At 37.6% G+C, this 23,491-nt stretch overlaps 2 protein-coding genes across 2 annotated transcripts; both read left to right on the top strand.

Moving 5' to 3' along the window:
- The first annotated feature begins 3,356 nt into the window (after positions 1-3,356).
- bbs2 (Bardet-Biedl syndrome 2) lies at positions 3,357-11,526 on the top strand. Its single transcript, XM_084017247.1, has 18 exons — positions 3,357-3,482; positions 4,020-4,147; positions 4,226-4,453; positions 5,369-5,494; positions 5,649-5,711; positions 5,848-5,925; positions 6,031-6,135; positions 6,526-6,612; positions 6,743-6,878; positions 7,266-7,405; positions 7,636-7,765; positions 7,849-8,020; positions 8,131-8,260; positions 8,467-8,586; positions 8,822-8,959; positions 9,136-9,248; positions 9,575-9,723; positions 10,337-11,526. Exons 2-18 carry the CDS (start codon positions 4,031-4,033, stop codon positions 10,441-10,443), a joined length of 2,139 nt encoding a protein of 712 aa, XP_083873373.1. The 5' UTR covers positions 3,357-3,482; positions 4,020-4,030; the 3' UTR covers positions 10,444-11,526.
- A 1,576-nt stretch (positions 11,527-13,102) lies between these two features.
- Positions 13,103-16,962, top strand: b3gnt9 (UDP-GlcNAc:betaGal beta-1,3-N-acetylglucosaminyltransferase 9). The gene is made up of 6 exons (XM_084017248.1): positions 13,103-13,243; positions 13,425-13,544; positions 13,920-14,330; positions 14,757-14,998; positions 15,072-15,327; positions 15,405-16,962. Exons 1-6 carry the CDS (start codon positions 13,148-13,150, stop codon positions 15,747-15,749), a joined length of 1,470 nt encoding a protein of 489 aa, XP_083873374.1. The 5' UTR covers positions 13,103-13,147; the 3' UTR covers positions 15,750-16,962.
- Positions 16,963-23,491: the final 6,529 nt, after the last annotated feature.

Genomic DNA, 23,491 nt, shown 5'->3' with positions numbered 1-23,491 from the left:
AGGCAACATTTTTGTGTTCATATTGTTCATTATTTCAAATCTAATGATGGGAGTGTTGTTGTTTCCATTTTGCAGACTTCCAGGTGACATTTGAGTGAAATAGCCCTTTTGTTCATGTGACACACGTATGATAGCCAGATAGTCACAAAATCATAAGTATGTCAGTGCAATTTAGACAAGTCCAATGGATTCATAGACCCAGAAACAATGGGGTTAGATACCAAGAGTTCTTGACAAGGTCAGATATTGAAGGAGCGAGGCTATTTTAAGGGTTTCCTACACATCTTGGACGGCGTCTTGAAAATAACACCTTTATAGTGGTCAGAATTTGGTAAACTTTTAGTATATTATTAAGGACACCTAATACTACAAAAAACAGCTGAAAAACATTTTGTTAGAATTATTTTAGGTTTAAGAGGGTTTTCTTTTCATATATGCGCCCGCCTATATGTACACCTACTGTGTGAAAATGAATGACTACAAGGTAGAAAAACTGTTTCCACATGACAAATAGTGTGGATAAGGCAAATTTCTAATGTAACGAAAGTGAAAAGAACTCCCCGTCGGGGAATCGAACCCCGGTCTTCCGCGTGACAGGCGGAGATACTGTCCACTATACTAACGAGGAAGGGTGCAGACATGTGGGTGCAGACACGTGGGTGCAGACATTAGGGTGGGAACCCTACTTTTTTGCCAAATAGAAAACTGCATGTCGTAGGTTCGGGTTTGTCTGTGTGAAGGTTGCATGTACTCCCCGCGTTTTCACGGGTTCTCTGCGGGTTCTCTCCCCTCCCTACAGGCAAAGACACGAAGGCCAATCTTGAGCAGCAGAGGGCGCTGTTTGACCAGATACGATGTCGATGCCACATCACCAGTGCAGGGTTCAAAGTGTAGGTCTGGACATACTTGGCATCGAGATTTAAAAGTTGCTTTCCACAACAACAAGAAGGCTCGTTGGTCTAGGGGTATGATTCATGGGGTGCGAGAGGTCTCGGGTTCAAATCCCGGACGAGCCCAGGCTTTAACAATGTCAACTAAAATTTAAAATGAAATATTGCAGCGATCGAATCACTTACAGAATACATGAAGTGCAGTAAATAAGTAACATAGAAAGGGAAGTACTCAGCTAAAGTCCATGTCCACCATGCTGTGGTTACATGCCACAATTTCTCTCTCCCATGGGTGACCAGAATTTTTATTTATTTTTGACAGCACGCCGGGAGAAGTTGCTGGTCCTGTAACAGGCCGCATATGTGAATAATGTGTTATCCTGAGCAGCAGATGGCGCTGTTTGACCACATAAGATGTAGGTTTCCAAGTTGCCACATCACCAGTGCGGCGTTCATCTGAGGTCTGAAGATACTTGGGAAGGAGTTTTCATTGAGAAGGGTTTTCAAAGTTGTTTTCTTCTCGGGAGGGAAGGCTCGTTGGTCTAGGGGTATGATTCTCGCTTTGGGTGCGAGAGGTCCCGGGTTCAAATCCCGGACGAGCCCTTCTTTTAAACCATTTAAACTATTATTCAAAGTGAAACAGTGCAGCATACACTTACACAAAGTCAGTAACTTCCGATAAAGTTGAAACTTCCATTGGAAGTCTCTTTGAGAACGGTGGCAATTATAATTGGGATTTTGTCAACACCCTTGATTAAACGAGGCTGTGCCATCACTCTATGTATGGAGGACTAAACATGACTTAAGTATAAATAAATAAATGAATAAATAAATGAATAAATAAATGCTGAAATAAATGAATGTAGGTGAACAGAAATGTAGAAATAAATATAAAGCATTTATTTATTTATTCTGTTATTCATTCTTTTATTATTTTTTTATGCATTTATTTATTTAATTATTCATTTAAGCATTTATTTATTTATTCCTGTATTTATTTATACATTTATTTATTCATTTCAGCATTTATTTATTTATTCCTGTATTTATTTATACATTTATTCATGCATTTATTTATTCATTCATTTATTTCAGCATTTATTTATTCATTTACTTATTTATACTTAAGTCATGTTTAGTCCTCCATATCACTCAACCTAGTAGATTGATGTCTGTTGCTTAAATTCACACAAAGTACAAATGTGTCAGAACAGTTGGACAAATTTGAAATGTTGACACAGTAAAAAAATGAAACAAAAACATTTGATTTGAATCCTAACCCTATTCCTATCCCATGCAGATTAGTGCTGTTGGATTTGAATGAAGAGACCATATATATTATTTCTATGTAGGAGACCATCTCGGAGGCAGCGATGGCGTAATTAAAGAGGCCTTCAGGTGCCAACAAACCACGAACGCTAAATATCAGTTGTCTAAATGTAAATGTTTTCAAGATATAGTTACAGTCGTTTAATCTATAACAATGCATCATATTTGTCAAACTGATGATTGGATTTGCATGTAGATCTGAAAACTAACCTGAGTTGTACAATAAATGCAGTGGACTAAAAAAGGAACTGGATATATAAAGTAGTATTAAAAGTGAGGTTTGTATAACTCCCTACTCGTCCGCAGATGCAGCATGGTAATCCTGAACAGCAGAGGGCGCTGTTTGACCAGATAAGATGTAGGTCTCCAAGCTGCCACATCACCAGTGCAGAATATTTTGTAGGTCTGCAGAAGCTTGAGGAGGAGATTTATAAGATGTTTTCTGAAACTTTAGGAAGGCTCGTTGGTCTAGGGGTATGATTCTCGCTTAGGGTGCGAGAGGTCCCGGGTTCAAATCCCGGACGAGCCCTAAGTTTTAACTATTTCAACTATTATTCAAAGTGAAAGATTGCAGCATACATCTCACACGAAGCCAATAGGTTTTTGATATAGTGCTACTTCCATTGGAAGTCACTCAGAGAAAGTTTGCGTAGGATCTTAACACCATTGATTTGCGATGTTGTGCATCACTTAACCTAATAGATCGATGTCTGTTGTTTAAATTCACATAAAGTACAAATAGGTCAGGTCCACCAACTTAAAAGGATCTTGCAACTCCAACTACATCAAGGTTAATCAAATCTAGTGTTGTTTGACTAATTGAATGCCATTCGACCTGTTTGGAGAGTTTAATAACAGTTACAGATGCTCAGGCCGTAAAAAACATTACACATTAGTTCTTCATTAATCAAATTATCCTTTGGCAAAGACAGTACATCACGCAGCTTTGTCTTGTGGAAGATGATGAACTGGAGTTGAACAAAAAACATATATTTTTTTAAGTAATCTTAAATCAAAAGGAATGGAAATATAAAGTAACATAAAAAAAGGAAACACTCAGGTAAATTACAAGTGTCTCATTAATTACGGTTATTGAGTTAATTCCCCATGGATGACCAGAATCTTTTATTTTGACAGCACACCGGAAGTAGCTGCTGGTCCGGTCTGTCATCTATCGCTGCATTGTCGTGCTATCCAGCTAGCTCACTAGCTGGAGAGCTCATTTGAACCAAACAACATTCGCAGCTGAGGAGGGGGTGTCAGGTGAGATTGGTTGCACAACTTGGTACGCTCCCTTGATTTGTTTGTTTCACTGTCGTCCATAGTTGTAGTTGTTTCCGGCAACACTGAAGCCAGCGACGTTTCCGTTAGCTAAATTGGGTATGCTAGCTTTGCAACGCAAGTCATCCAAATATCGGCGGTTTTACCTCCTCTAATGGATTAATATCGTACTTGCGTTATGAAAAATGAAGGGGGATTTGTTCTAGGAGTCGCGCTGTGTATTTCTGTTCTATACTTCTCGTTCGTGTGTAGCAAACGACGGGGAGATTAGCCAGATGACAAGCTTTAGCTTGCTACTCTTTGTTGCTAGGCAACATAACACTCAGAATCTCTCTCAGGGCAAAGCCTGTAATTTCATTAGCGGAGCGAATCCACGCATCCCCGAGACGTGGTTGTTTCATGCTGTGGAAATCTACTTTGCTCATGTTCTTAATTTCACAAAAAGAAAATAATTTAAATAACAAAGTGTCTCCTGTCTGCTTGTCTGCTTTCGGGAATCGACTGATTGGTGATACACAGGAGGAGGCACCATGTTGGTCCCTATATTCACACTGAAACTGAACCACAAGATTAACCCTCGCATGGTGACTGTTGGGAAATTTGATGGAGTACACCCTTGTCTTACTGCAGCCACGCAGGCTGGAAAGGTGAGGGAAATTAACCATTATTGTTTTGCGTGGTTTGTAGTGTTTTTACCTCATGCCCTCTTTGTTTCTCTCTAAAAGGTTTTTATCCATAACCCCCATGGTCGGGGTCAGAGACCCGTGGCCCACCGACTGAGCCAGAGCACACAAGACTCTGACATCTCACTGCTCAACATCAACCAGGCGGTCACTTGTCTGACGGCAGGAGCGCTGGGACCAAACGCCACCAGAGACACGCTGTTGGTGGGATCCCAGACCAACCTGCTGGCCTATGACGTCCACGACAACGCTGATATATTCTACAGAGAGGTGAGCGCAACTGAGCAACGACGATGAAAACCATATATTTCAGCAGAGAGGTTATTGCATAACACAGGTTGTCAAATTTCTGCTGAACTTTTTTTAAAAGATGTTTTTTATTATGTAAAAGGTTCTATGTAAATTTAGTTTAATATTATTATTATTTTATCTTTTATTATTTGGCTACCAATTGCACCACTTCAAGCACTCAACTCCCTCATATTTCCAAACTACAGAGCTCTGGTGTCATTTTTATGCACAGCTGTCTTATCTTGAGTATTTTCTGCAATACTGGAGAGTTTTGATGACGGGTGAAGATTTGCCCCAGACTACTGATTGTGAGGAATTCCTTTTTGTGTGCCATTTATGAATCAAATCAGGTCCATGTTTACTTCCTGTCGGATAATGTCATTCACATATGCTATGTCCGAAATCATGTGCCATGCACTACATACTCAATAGGTGTAGTGTCATCCAAGATACTTTTGTGTGAGTAAACAGTGGTATAAATCCAGATGGCTCTTTTAAAGGTTTCTGAATACAGGCTACTTATATTTCTCTATTGATTGAGAATGTCATAGTTTTGCAGTATTTATATCACACGAATGCCTGCTTTATAATTTAAAAGACATTAAAATCTCACTTTTTTTTCTTTCTTTATTTTTTTTTTTTTACAATATGGGACCTTTAAGGTTTAATCTATGTGTGATTTATTTGAGTAAATTTGCTGACAAATACACAACTGGAACTGGAGTGAAAACATCTATGCACACGTGTTTTTTTTCTGTGAACTGACACTAAAAATATCACAAAAGGAAAAATGTAATAATGGTGGTAATGGTACACACAGGAGAAGAGCCTGGCTGTCGACATGCACTACAGTAATCTATTCATCATCATCATGTCTCTGTTTCTTCTGTGTAGGTGGCGGATGGGGCCAATGCTATTGTGTTGGGGAAACTCGGGGACATCCCATCTCCTCTTGCCATCATTGGAGGGAACTGCGCCTTACAAGGCTTTGACTCCGAGGGCAATGACCAGTTCTGGACGGTAAGAACAGCAAGGCAACATTTTAATATCAGAAAAATATAACGCACAACTCATGAGACAGTGACACCTCTACATATACTATACATACTGCTGTTTTTCTGCATGGCCACCATTAATGGTCGAGATGACTGATTCCTTTGCTGAATGTTTAAAGGTAACCGGCGATAATGTTCGATCTCTGGTGCTCTGTGACTTCACTGGGGATGGAAAGAATGAGGTAAGTCCTGGCCGTCCTAGCTCTCTACTTTCACGATGTTTCAAGTTGTGTCTGGGCTATAAGATATTAATTAATACGGAAATGATAATTGGTTGATTTACGAAATGTAGTCAGCTATTGTGTATTGTGTTTACAGCTCCTGGTAGGATCAGAAGACTTTGACATCAGGGTGTTCAAAGAGGATGAGCTTGTGTCTGAGATGTCTGAGAATGAGGTGAGTAGATGCGATGCATTTTCTTTACATTACAGTATGTGGCCCAATAATAGTTGAAATCATCATTGCACTGTTACCAGTTTCCCTCTCTGCGTCTCCATACAGACAGTGACATCACTGTGCCATATGCATGGCAGCAGGTTTGGCTACGCCCTGGCCAATGGCACCGTGGGAGTTTATGACGGCACCGCCCGCTACTGGAGGATTAAGGTACAGTAAAAGTTTGTGATAAGCTCATCTTGGACAACGGGCGTTATTGGAAAAAATAGACATTTGTCTCAGTGTTGTAGTCGAGATTATGTTATTTATGTTAAAGGTCACTCTAACTCATGTTAATGGAGAAGAAATATGTTACATTTGGGAACCGTTCTGAGAGGTGAAATAGGTTTGTTGAGAGTCCTGGGTTTAGTTTATATATACAGTATATATATATACACATTGTATATATTAGCCTTTCGCTCTGAAAGCCTTAGTTGTGTATTGTTCCCTCTCCTCTAATACTGTTGTCATGCAAACTGTCTGGTATCTTGTTATAAGTGTACTTTAAATGTAACGCCTCTTCATTTCCTTTTCAATAATGCGTTTCCTCTCCCCAACCAGTCTAAGAATCATGCCATGAGCATCCATGCCTTTGACCTGAATGCTGATGGGGTGGTGGAGCTCATCACCGGCTGGTCCAATGGAAAGGTCAGCTCACGATCCAGCAGGCCTGGCATTTAGAAACTCTCACACTTCATAAATGGGATTTGTTGACAAGTATTTGATTTGGACAGTATCTCTGGTCGTCGTCGTTGATCGCGCTCCTCTTTTATTTCAGATTGATGCTCGTAGCGACCGCACAGGCGAGGTCATTTTCAAAGACAACTTCTCCTCGTCTGTGGCCGGAGTGGTGGAGGGAGACTACAGGCTGGATGGACATAAACAACTTATCTGCACCTCCATAGAGGGAGAAGGTATGTTGTTGCTGCTTCTGCCCACTAACCCACTACAGACGGCCAGAAAGAGGACAGTTCATGTGTGAAGATATGTAAAACAAATAAACATCACATGTGTGTCAGCTTCAGCTGTATTTGACTGCTGACAATAGCATGTAACATGCTTCATATGATTTGGGAGAATTGACAATTTATCGACATAAAACTCACCTTTGTAGAACTGCTTTTAATGTGTGACTAATGCTGTATTTTTGTCCGATGATTGTCTGTTTATTGCTATTAACTATATGTTATTATAAAGTGACTTTGAGTATCATGAAAGGGCTATATAGATAAAATGTACTATAATTATTATTATTATTATTGATATTATTATTATTACTATTAAATGTGTGTATCTTGTAGTCCGCGGTTACCTGCCAGCCAGTAAAGACCTTAAAGGGAATCTGATGGACTCCAGTGCTGAACAGGACCTCATTAGAGAGCTCAGCCAACGCAAACAGAATCTGTTGCTGGAGCTACGCAGCTATGAAGAGAATGCCAAGGTACATTTATATTTATTATTATTATTATTATTATTATTATTATTATTATTATTATTATTATTATTATTATTATTATTATATCACACAGGTGAATGAAATAAAAAGTTCATATTTTGACTGCATCACCATTAGTTTAGACAGCAGACTTCACAAAGATGATGACAGTTTTCTCAGTTGACCGTATACTATAGTACATGCTCACATCCACTCAAACTGTACTATTGCTTCAGGGTGTGCCACACACAAACAGCGGGATGGGAGTCATACCGGCCAACACTCAGCTGCAGACGGCGCTGTCAGTGAGACCTGCTACGGAGGCTCAGAAGGCTCATGTAGAGCTCAGAATTTCAACACCAAATGGTAAAATGCTTTAGTGCCTAAAACGAGAACTTCAAGCATGTCGAGGACCTACGTCCCTGAATCTTCTCTTTCATCCTCTCCAGAAACCATCATCCGGGCAGTGCTCATCTTTGCAGAGGGGATATTTGAGGGGGAGAGTCACGTCGTCCACCCCAGCGCCCAGAACCTGTCAGGCTGTGTCCGAGTCCCCATTGTCCCCCCAAAAGATATACCAGTAGATCTGCACATCAAAGCCTTTGTTGGAGGAAAAAATAGGTAGGATGTGTGAGTAGGCAATGTATGTGCGCTCTCGTGTATTAATTGTATTTCTCTTCCCATCAAATAAACCCATCGTCTCTGCACTACATTCTTTTTGTCCTCTCCAGCACCCAATTCCACGTGTTTGAAATCACTCGTCAGCTACCTCGTTTCTCCATGTATGACATCACGGTGGACTCGTCAGCTGCCCTGCCTGCTGGAAGGGTCACCTTCAGCGTCAACGAACGACCACAGCGGGTAAGCTGTCATAGCGCGATCAGTCGTCCTGCTTGTACCAGGCAATAACATGCTGATTCATGTTTGCTGATTACAATTTATACGTGATTTATATGCTTTTTTATGTGTGTGTGTGTGTGTGTGTGTGTGTGTGTGTGTGTGTGTGTGTGTGTGTGTGTGTGTGTGTGTGTGTGTGTGTGTGTGTGTGTGTGTGTGTGTGTGTGTAGGTGGTGATGTGGCTGAATCAGAACTTCCTGCTTCCAGAAGGAGTAGACACCCCCGACATCACTTTTAGTTCTCTAAGAGGAGGCGGACTGTTTTCCATCAGTATGGCCAGCAATGGACAGGTACAAATACACACAACAGGTGTATATGAAGCTATGAGCTTAATTCAGGATCACTGGTTGTGTGATTTGCAATTACAAATGAAATCATTGGGACTTTTTATTATGTACATTCTGTTGGTTTATTTATTTGTGCTCATAAAAGAAAAAATGTTTAAATAGTAACTCCCAATTCCTTTGTAAAATCAGCTAAAATCAGACAATTAGTGAATCTCTAATTTGGTGATGATCTAATTAGATCACACTGAGGATCGATGACGTTGACCTGGCAGGAGATCTCGTCCAATCACTGGCCTCCTTCCTGGCAATAGAGGACTTGTCAGCGGAATCAGACTTCCCCGGATACTTTGAGGAGCTACGCAGCACACTCACCGAGGTTTGGCTTCAATGAAATCGTCGGCTGTTATTTGTATTTTTATTGTTTATTTCACTAAAACACAAAATTGTCCCGTGGCTTGTTTAAGGCTGGGATAAGTCAGGGAGCACATGAGAAAGTTATTTTTATTTTATGTGCTGTGGTTTCTTAGTGAATCTTAAATATCTCTATGCTAGGTGGACGAGTTCCACTCTGTCCATCAGAAGTTGACTGCAGCGATGGCCGATCACTCCAACTACATCAGGAACATGCTGGTGCAGGCAGAGGATGCTCGCCTCATGGGGGAAATGTGAGTAACCACGAAAAACACTGTAACGTGTGAAATACAGGCAACCTTTTTCAGCAGACTTATAGACGCCAATAAATAAAAACGTGATGTCTACATGCCATGTAGCTGTAGTTCTGTGCATGTTTGTTGCAAGGCATCAGAAAAAAGCCCACAGGCAAATGAGTGAGGAACTCGGGAAGCTTGAAAACCGCAGTCCACAAACCAATGGGTTACCATGACTACGTCCACTTCTCAAACACAGTCTATGGTGTATATTTCCCAGTATATATGTTGAATAACTCATTGTTTCCCGCTGACATCCTCTCTGATTGTCTCGCCCGCTGTAGGACAACGATGAAGAAGCGCTACAGAGAGCTCTACGATCTAAACAGGGATCTGGTCAACGAGTATAAAATCCGCTCTAACAACCACAATGCATTACTGGCCTGCCTCAAGTCTGTGAACCAGGCCATACAGCGGGCTGGTAGACTCCGAGGTAAGACACAACCACACCAACCGCGGCTCCTTAACAACCCTGCAGCATGTTGGCTGTCTGGAACAATGAACATTATTGTATGTCTTATGAATGTCTGTTCCTGGATTCAGACGTTTACGTTACGTTTTGTTGTATCTTGTATTATCAGGCTTTTTTGGGCTCCAATATTTGCAAAATTTGTGAAAATTCAAAGCTTTATTGATGTGAGTGAGGGACGATTTGTGCTTTGCTACCGCGCTGGAAAGCCTCTTTGTTCCAGTTTCTCCTGTAGCATTTTTTTGTGTTTTTTTTTTTGTACAACACCACCTGTTGCATTTTTAAAACGCTGTCCTCTTCAGATCTGTCTCCAAACCGTAGCTGTCAAGCATTCCTCGACAGGCAAATTTCTGCGTTTCAGTCTGGAAACATTTACCAGACAAAACGATCAAAGGCCCACTAATATATGTGTTCAACAATAGTAAAGTAGGTAGGGGGGTCCTTGAGAAGCAAACCAAACAGGCTATTTAATGCTGATCTCACGTTCAAATGAGCTTTAGCTTAGCATTGTGTTATCCATTATGTGTTGTTACATCGTCTTGGTATTCTGTTTGTCGCTCTTCCTCCTCCTCTTTAGTGGGCAAACCCAAGAACCAGGTGATCTCCGCCTGTCGAGACGCCATCAAGAGCAACAACATCAACGCGCTCTTCCGGATCATGAGAGCTGGCACTGCATCCTCCTGAGGACGGAGGGAAGGTTGCTGCAATGGACGAATAAGATTGAAGGAACGAGAGATCAGTGCTGTCATGGTCCAGAATCTTCTGAGGGATTTTTCTTTCTCCCTAGAACGATGAGACGGAGACACATGGGTTTGTAGAAGAAGAAGAGAATGTCTATGTGACGTGGCGTGATGTTTAGAGAGAGCACAGCTGGAGCAAGATGGCTGAGCAGCCTCCTCATTGAAATCACCGGCGGCCGACGGCTCTGTGTGCAGGTTTCTCTCAGACTCGGGTCTCTGCTCTCAGCTTGTTGTGTGTTTGTAGCCAAAGAAAACCATTTTTACTGAATGGATGTCACAGACGACCAACTTGTTTACCCTTTTTTGTAGATTGTACATAGTTTGTAATTGTGATGCGTGGCAAAAACTATTAAATTTTAAAATATTGTATGCATTTGCATTTATTTGAAGTAAAGCAACTGTTGCTTGTATAAATATAAACAGGAAAAAGAGATGGAAAAATGATGTTATGACTTGAAGAATGCGGCCTTCTGGTTTTTTTGGACATGCATCTGCCGTGTAAGTTATGCTGCTTATACATCATGTCTTACCCTGTGTCCATCATGATGGAAGGAATGCTCTCCAACCTCAACTTCCTTACGTTCTGATTGGATGCACACATGTTAACTCACACACTGTGATCTATAGGCGCTACATATGGTTCACTAAAGACCCAGTCTGTGGTCATAAATTGCAGATGGAGTGTATCCCTGCAGCTTTTTGGTGTTAGTGTGAAAATATGTTGTTGGCGTTGACTTCATCATAACGGCACAATCTGCAAAATTGTGTTTTATTCCTCCTGTCTCCTAACCTTTATCCTCCTCAGTTGCTGTGCTGGCATCTGGCTTTAAGTCTCCCAGCTCGAGGTTAAGTCACGTGGTCAGGATGAAGATGCTGCGTTCAGGTGCTCCTGGTTAACTCACTCCTGTGACTATGGTTCAATATTTTAATAACCTACGTTGGATTGACAGACTGTATGAGTGAAACAACTTGTTGAATGGGCCATGGGACCATGTAGACATTTTACTGTCACAATAATCCCAGCAAAGATAATCATCCAAATATGCGTGCAATTCAATGTGGCACCGAAACTGGAATCACAAAAGCAAATCTTAAATATGGTCACACTTCATGAATAAAGTCTACATCCATGTTTTAAAATAGCATTATTGTGTGAGTATGTTCTTTGCCACATGATAATTCCTGAGTTTTTAAAAGCAGGTTCTATTTATTTGTTCACTCATCTCTTGCATGTTAGCTAGACTGCATTGTCTTTATCCCGATTAATGGAAGTTCACCAAGATCAATTTATTGTGCGTGTGTCCTATCATCCCATCTCTAGTGTTTAACACCATATTTAGGCTATTCACTTAATGGTGCCGCGTTGTCGGTTGTAGCAACTATTGTCACTTTTTTTTTTTTTTTTTTTTTTTACTGAACTAATGCAGTACTAGTTATTTTCCAGAATAGCTGACACCACAAAAACATGTATAATTGTCTCCAGTTATTTCGTTGTCATATTAAGGATATTTCCTACAGCACCTGAAGGCAACTAGAGCGCAGCCAGACGGGCTCAGCGCCCGGTAACTTTTTTATCTCTCTCTCTCTCTCACACACACACACACACTCACACACACACACGCACAACCATAAACACACACACACACACACACACACACACACACACACTCACACACACACACACACACAGAGTATCTCCTCTTCTCCCATTGGGTCTTTTGTCTTTGGACGTGTCAGTGCGCAGAGTGAGTCCTGTGTTGCAGCTTCACGCATCTACAGCACAGATGTTTTCGGTTTGAGCTCCCCTCCTCCTCCTCCTCCTCCTCCGTCTCATCTGGTGAGTTTGAATGACTTAACATTGATCAAAAGAACATTCCAGAACTATTGAGGTTATAAAAAATCCAGGCAGACCTGTGTGTCGATGCATGCTAAATTACGCGGAACATGGCTCTATGTGAGGGGAGATGTTCGAGGCTACTTTCCGTGTAGAATTATTTTTTTTTTTTTAATCGCGTTTGTTTTTTGGAGTTTGCGCTCGTTGACAGCGACACAAAAAGATGAGATTAGACAGTGATATATAGAAAAGGGCGTTATTTGGGGATGTCTGCAAATTACAAGAAAGTTAGAACACGATGTTCCTTAAAAGAGTTGGTACCCTTATGGTCCCTTATATAAGACACAGACACTCCCCCTTCTGGGTTATAAAAGATGGGAATCGAGAGAAAAGACAGACTTTTTAAAATCAGCAATCAATAACACATCTGGGATTATTTTTAATTGAATATTCAAGCACATTTAGCTGGATTTAAAAAAGATGCCTTGGCACCTTGCTACTGAAACGTAACTTTGATAACAAGGAGGAGAATGTAGATGATTGACTGTTTGCTGGGATTCATAATATTAACAATATCCTCTTTGCAACAGGGAACATCAAAGTTTATGGAAACATGAAATCTGAGGAGAAGCAAGACACGATGGAGCTGTAAGGTTTCAGGTTTTATTCAACGATGCAGCAGAGCACAGGACGGGAAATCATTAAGTTCCACGGAGTAAAGCCTGCAAACCCAGATCTGGTCTGTGCCAGTCTCCGCAGCAACCCTGCTCCACTTCAGTCCTGTTTGATCCTTAACTGAAGACTTCAGAGGAAGATGGTGACGATGAGGAGGCTCTTCCATGTGAAGGGAGATGTGCTGTGCACGATGCTGCTACTGATGCTTTTCTGTCTGCTGCTCTACGCCCGCCAGGTAAGGATGGAAACAATCACTGCATAGCCCGATATCGGCCTATTGCAGACATATCGGTATCAATGCTGGCTATATACATGTAGATATATCAATATTATAATTTATATAAGTTATTGGATTGGACAATGCACCCCTCTCCTCGCAAACTATTACTTTTATTTTTAAATCACCATGTTTCCAGGTGGTGCTCTCTTCTGGATGGGACAAGCCCGTGTGGAACCTGCAAATTCATGGCTCCACCAGCTCCAACAGGAACTTGCTGGGCGCTAGTGGGGCCAAAGCAGGGCAGGACTCTCCGGGGGTATGAGATGTGCTTCAATTTATGAATGTGTGCTTGTTCGCGTGGAGGTGTCAGAATCAAAGTATCTTCATAATGTGTAATGGCTACAATGAGATTGAGTGAACTAAAAAATAAAACATTGAAATAAAAAGTACAGTATGTGTGTGATGGTTGCTGTTAGAAAGAAACTTGCATTTGGTAGTCCAGAAACTGGAGTGTGATGCGCTGAAGACCTTTTATGACGAACCTGAAAGAGATAAACCTGAATCGGCATAAAAAGATATTTTAGGTTTTCAGATGGCATATTTCTCCTCCACATAAAACTTTATTATATGTTAATTTTTATGACATGCACTTGCTGTAATAAATGTCCTCCTGTTCATTTCTCCGAAATAGCCGATCCCATCCAGACCTTCAGAGCCACAACTGCCTCTCTGCAAGCCCGAGTCCAAGTCCAAAACTCCTCAGCCCAAGTCCAAAACTCGTCAGCCTAAATCCAAACTTTCTCAGCCCAAGTCCAAACCTTCTCAGCCTAAATCCAAAACTAAGGGGAAAGGGAAGCTGCAGCGGAACAATGCTGTGCCGAGTAAAACCCCTGGCAAGCCTCTCCCCACGATGCCGCCGTTTGACTTTGACGGCTATCTGAGAGAAAAGGACAACAGACACTTTAAGCTGCTCATAGACCAGCCAGACAAATGTCACATCGGCGGATCAGAGGAAGGAGGAGGAGGAAGGGAAGGGTCCACCGCTGCCCCCTACATGCTCATCGCGGTGAAATCCATCCCTGCAGATTTTGATAAACGCCAGGTAAAACGGTGGCATGTTCTTTGTAGGCCTTTGCCAAAAACAATGATACATCATTTCAACAATTTTCCGCTAATCAGTACAGGAATGAGGCTTTGTTTTCACCTGAACCTTTTAGTGTCTTAAAGCTGGTTGTTGGTTGTTTTCGGACATGCATCTGTGCTCGTCTGGTTCACTCACTCTGAGTTTAGTTCATGGCAGCAGACAGCAGCTGTTTCCAGTTACTGATCTCCACCAACAGCAAATGTTAGCAAATAGCTAGAGCCAGCTAAAGAGCCAGCCTTCAGGAGTTGGTGGAGACCAAAACATGAGCTAAAAGGTGATATTTGGACAGGTAGACGTAAACACATAGAAGGTTGTCACAAGATTAATACATATTTTACCTTTTATTCTCTCTCTCTCTTGGTCAACAAACATAATCTCCTTCAGGTGGTACGTCGAACCTGGGGTAAAGAGGGACTTTTTCAAGACGGGGTGTCCATCCGTACTGTTTTCCTGCTGGGGGTTCCCAGGAACCGGACTGCTCTGCCTCTGTGGGATCGGCTCTTGACCTACGAGAGTCAAACCTTCAGGGATATCCTGCTTTGGGACTTTGAAGACACCTTCTTCAACCTGACGCTGAAGGAAACACATTTTCTGAAATGGGTCAACAGCAGCTGCCCTCATGTTAAGTGAGTGTTTACAGAAATCAGGAGCTGATCTGACTTCTGATCTCACATCTGACGCTTTCCTCTTCTCACACAGATTCATCTTCAAGGGTGATGCCGATGTGTATGTTAATGTGGAGAATATATTAGAGATGTTACAAGGCCAAAAGCCAGACACGGATCTGTTTGTCGGGGATATTATCATCCATGCTAAACCTATTCGCCGACGCAGTTCCAAATACTACGTGCCGGAGTTTGTTTATGGAGGCGGTTTGTACCCGAATTATGCTGGAGGAGGAGGGTTCGTCATGTCGGGACATACGGCTCGGAGACTTAGCTCTGCCTGTCAACAGGTAATTCAAAGTCGGACTCTTTTTTAGTATGCCTGACTGAGGAATTCTTTGATCTACATTTTGCTTTCCATTTCCAGGTGGAGTTGTTCCCCATTGATGATGTTTTTCTGGGAATGTGCCTCCAGCTGATTGGCGTCAAACCATCACGCCATCAGGGATTTCGGACCTTCGGGATCCCCCGACCGTCTGCAGCGCCCCACCTTCAGACGTTTGACCCCTGCTTTTACAGGGATCTCATGGTGGTTCACAGCCTCAGTGTTCCTCAGATCTGGCTCATGTGGAACCTCCTGCACGACCCCAGCCTGAGCTGCCACAACAGGACTAGCCCGACATCGTGGCCCTTTAAGTGGAAAGATAAGATGGGGCAGACGGCGGGAGAAGAGAAGGACTACGGTGAGATGCAGGTTTTCGTCACGCATTAGTGACTCTCTCGACACGGCCGAGCGGGATCTGCAAGAGCCCTAGCCAGGACACAATGGTTAGTGATTAAAGCGGGATTTGTGGCCAACTTTAAAGGCTTGTGATGTGTTCAAAAGCATAGTTGAGTCATATGAGACTTTATCCAAGCTGGTAGATCATCTTCGGGGAAATTAATTGGCAAAGGCCTAATGTGCTCCAGGTTTTTCAGTGAGGAAGGCCATCCAAGTCCATCTGGGTGATGCATACTGTGAAAAAACGTGTGCAGCAAGACCTTGATTTGCACAGAAAATTCTGAAAAGACTTTTGAATGTGTGATCTTCGGAATGTATTGTGCTCTATTTGTTTACACGGAGACACAGCGAGGGCGACGTGGTTAGCTGGTTTAACCCCATCCGAGCTGAGAAGCGTCTGTGTTTTCTGAGACGTAAATCCAGTAAATGTGCTGAGTCAGACGGGGGCTGTGTGGACGGCCAGGACTGCTGACGTCTGTCTCTACTGGTTGAGTGCAAAGACGGTCGAGACTCGATGTGCTGTCGCTGTGAATCACGAGCAGAGAAGCTCCTCGCTGCCTTGTTCCGGATCGAGGCACAAATGGACAGTTGCACTATCCGTTCCCTGGAGGAACAACAAATGAAGCCTAAATGGAAACCAGCTGGGACTATGGCACACACACACACACACACACACACACACACACACAAAACCGCTGCTGAGTGTGGAAAAGACTGATATTTCATGAGTCATGCATGTGTGCTTTCATAAGAACACCATTATTACTATAATTATAATTACTTGTTTTGTATGATTCTGGTTTCCGTTAAAACTGACTTAACCCTCATCTTCAAAAGGGATCTTTTTTTTACTGCCTTTCAACAGGAACATCTTCGCAAACCTAGACGGATCGGATTTGGATCACATTCGTGTGTCTTTTTGCCATCCTAGCTGCGTAGCTCGATGTGATATAGGTCTGTCCGGCACTTTTCTCCAGGCTGAAATGTCTTAACATGAGTTTCATGGATTCCTCTGAAGTTCAGACAATTTGAGAGCATGCTTCCATGGTGCCAGGTTGACGTTTGTGGGTTGAGTGAAATGTTACAGTCATGATAACCTCAGAATAAACTGTAATGACCGTGGGGATCCTTTGACTTTTCATTTTGTGCCATTATCGGGTTAAAAAAATGTTGTACAATACTTAGAATCATGGTTAGGTACTTGCAAATTTAGAATTGATGCACTTATTTAACTCACTAAACAACTAAACACCACCTACTTCTTTGGACATAATATACTGACTTTTTTTCACTTTTTTCAACATGCTATATAACTTTTTTTTTTACTTTTTTCGAAATTCTATACTGACTTTTTTTTTTACTTTTTTTAACTTTTTTTGACACTATACTGACTTTTTTCTACTTTTTTCAACATGCTATATGACTTTTTTTGACATTCTATACTGACTTTTTTTTTTTTACTTTTATCAACAGTCTTTACTGACTATATTTTTTACTTTTTTTGGCATTCTATACTGACTTTTTTTTTTTACTTTTTTCGACATTCTATACTGACTTTTTTTTTTACTTTTTTCGAAATTCTATACTGACTTTATTTTTACTTTTATCGACATTCTATACTGATTTTTTTTTTTACTTTTTTCAACATGCTATATGACTTTTACTTTTTTCGACATTCTATACTGACTTTTTTTTTTACTTTTTTCAACATGCTATGAATTTTTTTTTACTTTTTCGACATTCTATACTGACTTTTTTACTTTTTGACACTATACAGACTTTTTTACTTTTTTCAACATTTTATACTGACTTTTTTTTACTTTTTTTCAGCACTCTATACTGACTTTTTTTTACTTTTTCAACATGCTATGACTTTTCCTTTTTTTGACACTATACCAACTTTTTTAAAACTTTTTTCTACATTCTATACTCACTTTTTTTTAAACTTTTTTCGACACTATACAGACTTTTTTTTACTTTTTTCAAAATTCTATACTGACTTTTTTTTTTACTTTTATCAACAGTCTTTACTGACATTTTTTTTTAACTTTTTTCGACATTCTATACTGACTTTTTTTTACTTTTTTCAACATGCTATATGACTTTTTTTACTTTTTTCGACATTCTATACTGACTTTTTTTTTTACTTTTTTTAACACTATACTGACTTTTTAAAAACTTTTTTCGACATTCTATATTTACTTTTTTTTAAACTTTTTTCAACATGCTATATGACTTTTTTTTACTTTTTTCGACATTCTATACTGACTTTTTTTTTTTACTTTTTTCAACATGCTATGACTTTTTTTACTTTTTTCAACACTACTGACTTTTTTTTTTACTTTTTTCAACATGCTATGACTTTTTTTTACTTTTTTCAACACTATACTGACTTTTTAAAAACTTTTTTCGACATTCTATATTGACTTTTTTCGACATTCTATACTGACTTTTTTTTTTACTTTTTTTAACACTATACTGACTTTTTAAAAACTTTTTTCGACATTCTATATTTACTTTTTTTTTAACTTTTTTCAACATGCTATATGACTTTTTTTTAACTTTTTTCGACATTCTATACTGATTTTTTTTTACTTTTTTCAACATGCTATGACTTTTTATACTTTTTTCAACACTATACTGACTTTTTAAAAACATTTTTTCGACATTCTATATTGACTTTTTTCGACATTCTATCCTGACTTTTTTTTTTACTTTTTTCGACACTATACAGACTTTTTTTTTTTTACTTTTTTCGACACTATACCGACTTTTTTTTAAACTTTTTTCGACACTATACAGACTTTTTTTTACTTTTTTCAAAATTCTATACTGACTTGTTTTTTTACTTTTATCAACAGTCTTTACTGACTATATTTTTTACTTTTTTTGGCATTCTATACTGACTATTTTTTTTTTTGACTTTTTTCGACACTATACCGACTTTGTTTTTACTTTTTTCGACTTTCTATACTGACTTTTTTTTAACTTTTTTCGACACTCTATACTGACTTTTTTCTACTTTTTTCAACATGCTATATGACTTTTGTCTTTTTTTCGACACTATACCGACTTTTTTTTAAACTTTTTTCGAAATTCTATACTGACTTTTGTTTTACTTTTATCGACACTCTATACTGACTTTTTTCTACTTTTTTCAACATGCTATATGACTTTTCTTTTTTTCGACACTATACTGACTTTTTTTTAAACTTTTTTCGACTCTATACTGACTTTTTTTTACTTTTTCAACATGCTATGACTTTTCCTTTTTTTGACATATACTTTTTTACTTTTTTCCACACTATACCAACTTTTTTAAAACTTTTTTCTACATTCTATACTGACTTTTTTTTTACTTTTTTCAACATGCTATATGACTTTTTTTACTTTTTTCGACATTCTATACTGATTTTTTTTTACTTTTTTCAACATGCTATATGACTTACTTTTTTCGACATTCTATACTGACTTTTTTTTACTTTTTTCAACATGCTATATGACTTTTTTTTACTTTTTCAACATGCTATGACTTTTCCTTTTTTTGACATACTTTTTTACTTTTTTCGACACTATACCAACTTTTTTAAAACTTTTTTCTACATTCTATACTGACTTTTTTTTTACTTTTTTCAACATGCTATATGACTTTTTTTTACTTTTTTCGACATTCTATACTGATTTTTTTTTACTTTTTTCAACATGCTATATGACTTACTTTTTTCGACATTCTATACTGACTTTTTTTTACTTTTTCAACATGCTATATAACTTTTTTTTTTACTTTTTTCGAAATTCTATACTGACTTTTTTTTTTACTTTTTTTAACTTTTTTTGACACTATACTGACTTTTTTCTACTTTTTTCAACATGCTATATGACTTTTTTTGACATTCTATACTGACTTTTTTTTTTTTACTTTTATCAACAGTCTTTACTGACTATATTTTTTACTTTTTTTGGCATTCTATACTGACTTTTTTTTTTTACTTTTTTCGACATTCTATACTGACTTTTTTTTTTACTTTTTTCGAAATTCTATACTGACTTTATTTTTACTTTTATCGACATTCTATACTGATTTTTTTTTTTACTTTTTTCAACATGCTATATGACTTTTACTTTTTTCGACATTCTATACTGACTTTTTTTTTACTTTTTTCAACATGCTATGAATTTTTTTTTACTTTTTCGACATTCTATACTGACTTTTTTACTTTTTGACACTATACAGACTTTTTTACTTTTTTCAACATTTTATACTGACTTTTTTTTACTTTTTTTCAGCACTCTATACTGACTTTTTTTTACTTTTTCAACATGCTATGACTTTTCCTTTTTTTGACACTATACCAACTTTTTTAAAACTTTTTTCTACATTCTATACTCACTTTTTTTAAAACTTTTTTCGACACTATACAGACTTTTTTTTACTTTTTTCAAAATTCTATACTGACTTTTTTTTTTACTTTTATCAACAGTCTTTACTGACATTTTTTTTTAACTTTTTTCGACATTCTATACTGACTTTTTTTTACTTTTTTCAACATGCTATATGACTTTTTTTACTTTTTTCGACATTCTATACTGACTTTTTTTTTTACTTTTTTTAACACTATACTGACTTTTTAAAAACTTTTTTCGACATTCTATATTTACTTTTTTTTAAACTTTTTTCAACATGCTATATGACTTTTTTTTACTTTTTTCGACATTCTATACTGACTTTTTTTTTTTACTTTTTTCAACATGCTATGACTTTTTTTACTTTTTTCAACACTACTGACTTTTTTTTTTACTTTTTTCAACATGCTATGACTTTTTTTTACTTTTTTCAACACTATACTGACTTTTTAAAAACTTTTTTCGACATTCTATATTGACTTTTTTCGACATTCTATACTGACTTTTTTTTTTACTTTTTTTAACACTATACTGACTTTTTAAAAACTTTTTTCGACATTCTATATTTACTTTTTTTTTAACTTTTTTCAACATGCTATATGACTTTTTTTTAACTTTTTTCGACATTCTATACTGATTTTTTTTTACTTTTTTCAACATGCTATGACTTTTTATACTTTTTTCAACACTATACTGACTTTTTAAAAACTTTTTTCGACATTCTATATTGACTTTTTTCGACATTCTATCCTGACTTTTTTTTTTACTTTTTTCGACACTATACAGACTTTTTTTTTTTTACTTTTTTCGACACTATACCGACTTTTTTTTAAACTTTTTTCGACACTATACAGACTTTTTTTTACTTTTTTCAAAATTCTATACTGACTTGTTTTTTTACTTTTATCAACAGTCTTTACTGACTATATTTTTTACTTTTTTTGGCATTCTATACTGACTATTTTTTTTTTTGACTTTTTTCGACACTATACCGACTTTGTTTTTACTTTTTTCGACTTTCTATACTGACTTTATTAACTTTTTTCGACACTCTATACTGACTTTTTTCTACTTTTTTCAACATGCTATATGACTTTTGTCTTTTTTTCGACACTATACCGACTTTTTTTTAAACTTTTTTCGAAATTCTATACTGACTTTTGTTTTACTTTTATCGACACTCTATACTGACTTTTTTCTACTTTTTTCAACATGCTATATGACTTTTCTTTTTTTCGACACTATACTGACTTTTTTTTAAACTTTTTTCGACTCTATACTGACTTTTTTTTACTTTTTCAACATGCTATGACTTTTCCTTTTTTTGACATATACTTTTTTACTTTTTTCGACACTATACCAACTTTTTTAAAACTTTTTTCTACATTCTATACTGACTTTTTTTTTACTTTTTTCAACATGCTATATGACTTTTTTTACTTTTTTCGACATTCTATACTGATTTTTTTTTACTTTTTTCAACATGCTATATGACTTACTTTTTTCGACATTCTATACTGACTTTTTTTTACTTTTTTCAACATGCTATATGACTTTTTTTTACTTTTTCAACATGCTATGACTTTTCCTTTTTTTGACATACTTTTTTACTTTTTTCGACACTATACCAACTTTTTTAAAACTTTTTTCTACATTCTATACTGACTTTTTTTTTACTTTTTTCAACATGCTATATGACTTTTTTTTACTTTTTTCGACATTCTATACTGATTTTTTTTTACTTTTTTCAACATGCTATATGACTTACTTTTTTCGACATTCTATACTGACTTTTTTTTACTTTTTCAACATGCTATGACTTTTCCTTTTTTTGACATATACTTTTTTACTTTTTTCGACACTATACCAACTTTTTTAAAACTTTTTTCTACATTCTATACTCACTTTTTTTAAAACTTTTTTCGACACTACAGACTTTTTTTTACTTTTTTCAAAATTCTATACTGACTTTTTTTTTTACTTTTATCAACAGTCTTTACTGACTATATTTTTTACTTTTTTTGGCATTCTATACTGACTTTTTTTTAAACTTTTTTCGACATTCTATACTGACTTTTTTTTTTTTCAACATGCTATATGACTTTTTTTTACTTTTTTCCGTAAAACTGTGTGTTTGTGGCTACAGTCCGCCACAAACACACGGTGAGCAGTAAGCTCCAAGCAGACAGAACAAAAGCAGGTGTCAGGCCTGCACGGGGTTTTAGACTAGTTAGTGGCCCTCCAAAATAAAAGTACAAAACAAAACAAAACCACTCTTCAACTCGTCTAAATCCCCCCTCCCTTTCTTTACCTATTACGATACGATACGATAAACTTTATTGTCCCGTTCAGGGAAATTTGTCTTGGACACTGTAGCTGCGCCATAAATGCCTTAACGGCCACAATGACAAAAACAAACAACAAAAGAACAATACACCTCAGCCATATTAATCCATCAGCATTGCACATATCCCATAACATAGCATATATTCCATAACATAACACATATTGCACACATCCCATAACATAACACATATTGCACACATCCCATAACATAACACATATTGCACTCATCCCACAACATAGCACATACATACACCTCATAAATTCACCATGGTAAGAGCACTATAAGAGTTATTGCACAGACTCGTTAAGAAATTTTACAAAGACAATTTATGTCACAAGGGTTCGAACAAGTTGGCGTGTCTGATCAAGTTAAATCACAGATCGCCCTGCACCAACACAAGAGCAGCTCTTTTATGGACCAGCAGCAATGAGGCTCCACCAAACTCCACTGACGAGCCGATTGTCCACACCTGCAGCAGGAGGAGACGGAGGCGGGGCGCAGAGGGACTTCCCAGACACCTTCCATGACATCACGGGGATCCCTCTCATCAGGAGACAAGCAGCACAGAAGAAAAAACACACGCTATTCCCCACAACAAACTCAGAACGCCGACAACCGCAACATATACTGACATTTTTTTTAACTTTTTTCGACATTCTATACTGACTTTTTTTTACTTTTTTCAACATGCTATATGACTTTTTTTACTTTTTTCGACATTCTATACTGACTTTTTTTTTTACTTTTTTTAACACTATACTGACTTTTTAAAAACTTTTTTCGACATTCTATATTTACTTTTTTTTAAACTTTTTTCAACATGCTATATGACTTTTTTTTACTTTTTTCGACATTCTATACTGACTTTTTTTTTTTACTTTTTTCAACATGCTATGACTTTTTTTTACTTTTTTCAACACTATACTGACTTTTTAAAAACTTTTTTCGACATTCTATATTGACTTTTTTCGACATTCTATAC

Source organism: Eutrigla gurnardus, assembly GCF_963514095.1.
Source record: "Eutrigla gurnardus genome assembly, chromosome: 9".
Taxonomy (NCBI): Eukaryota; Metazoa; Chordata; class Actinopteri; order Perciformes; family Triglidae; genus Eutrigla; species Eutrigla gurnardus.
This window is presented reverse-complemented; position numbering and strand designations above follow the sequence as displayed.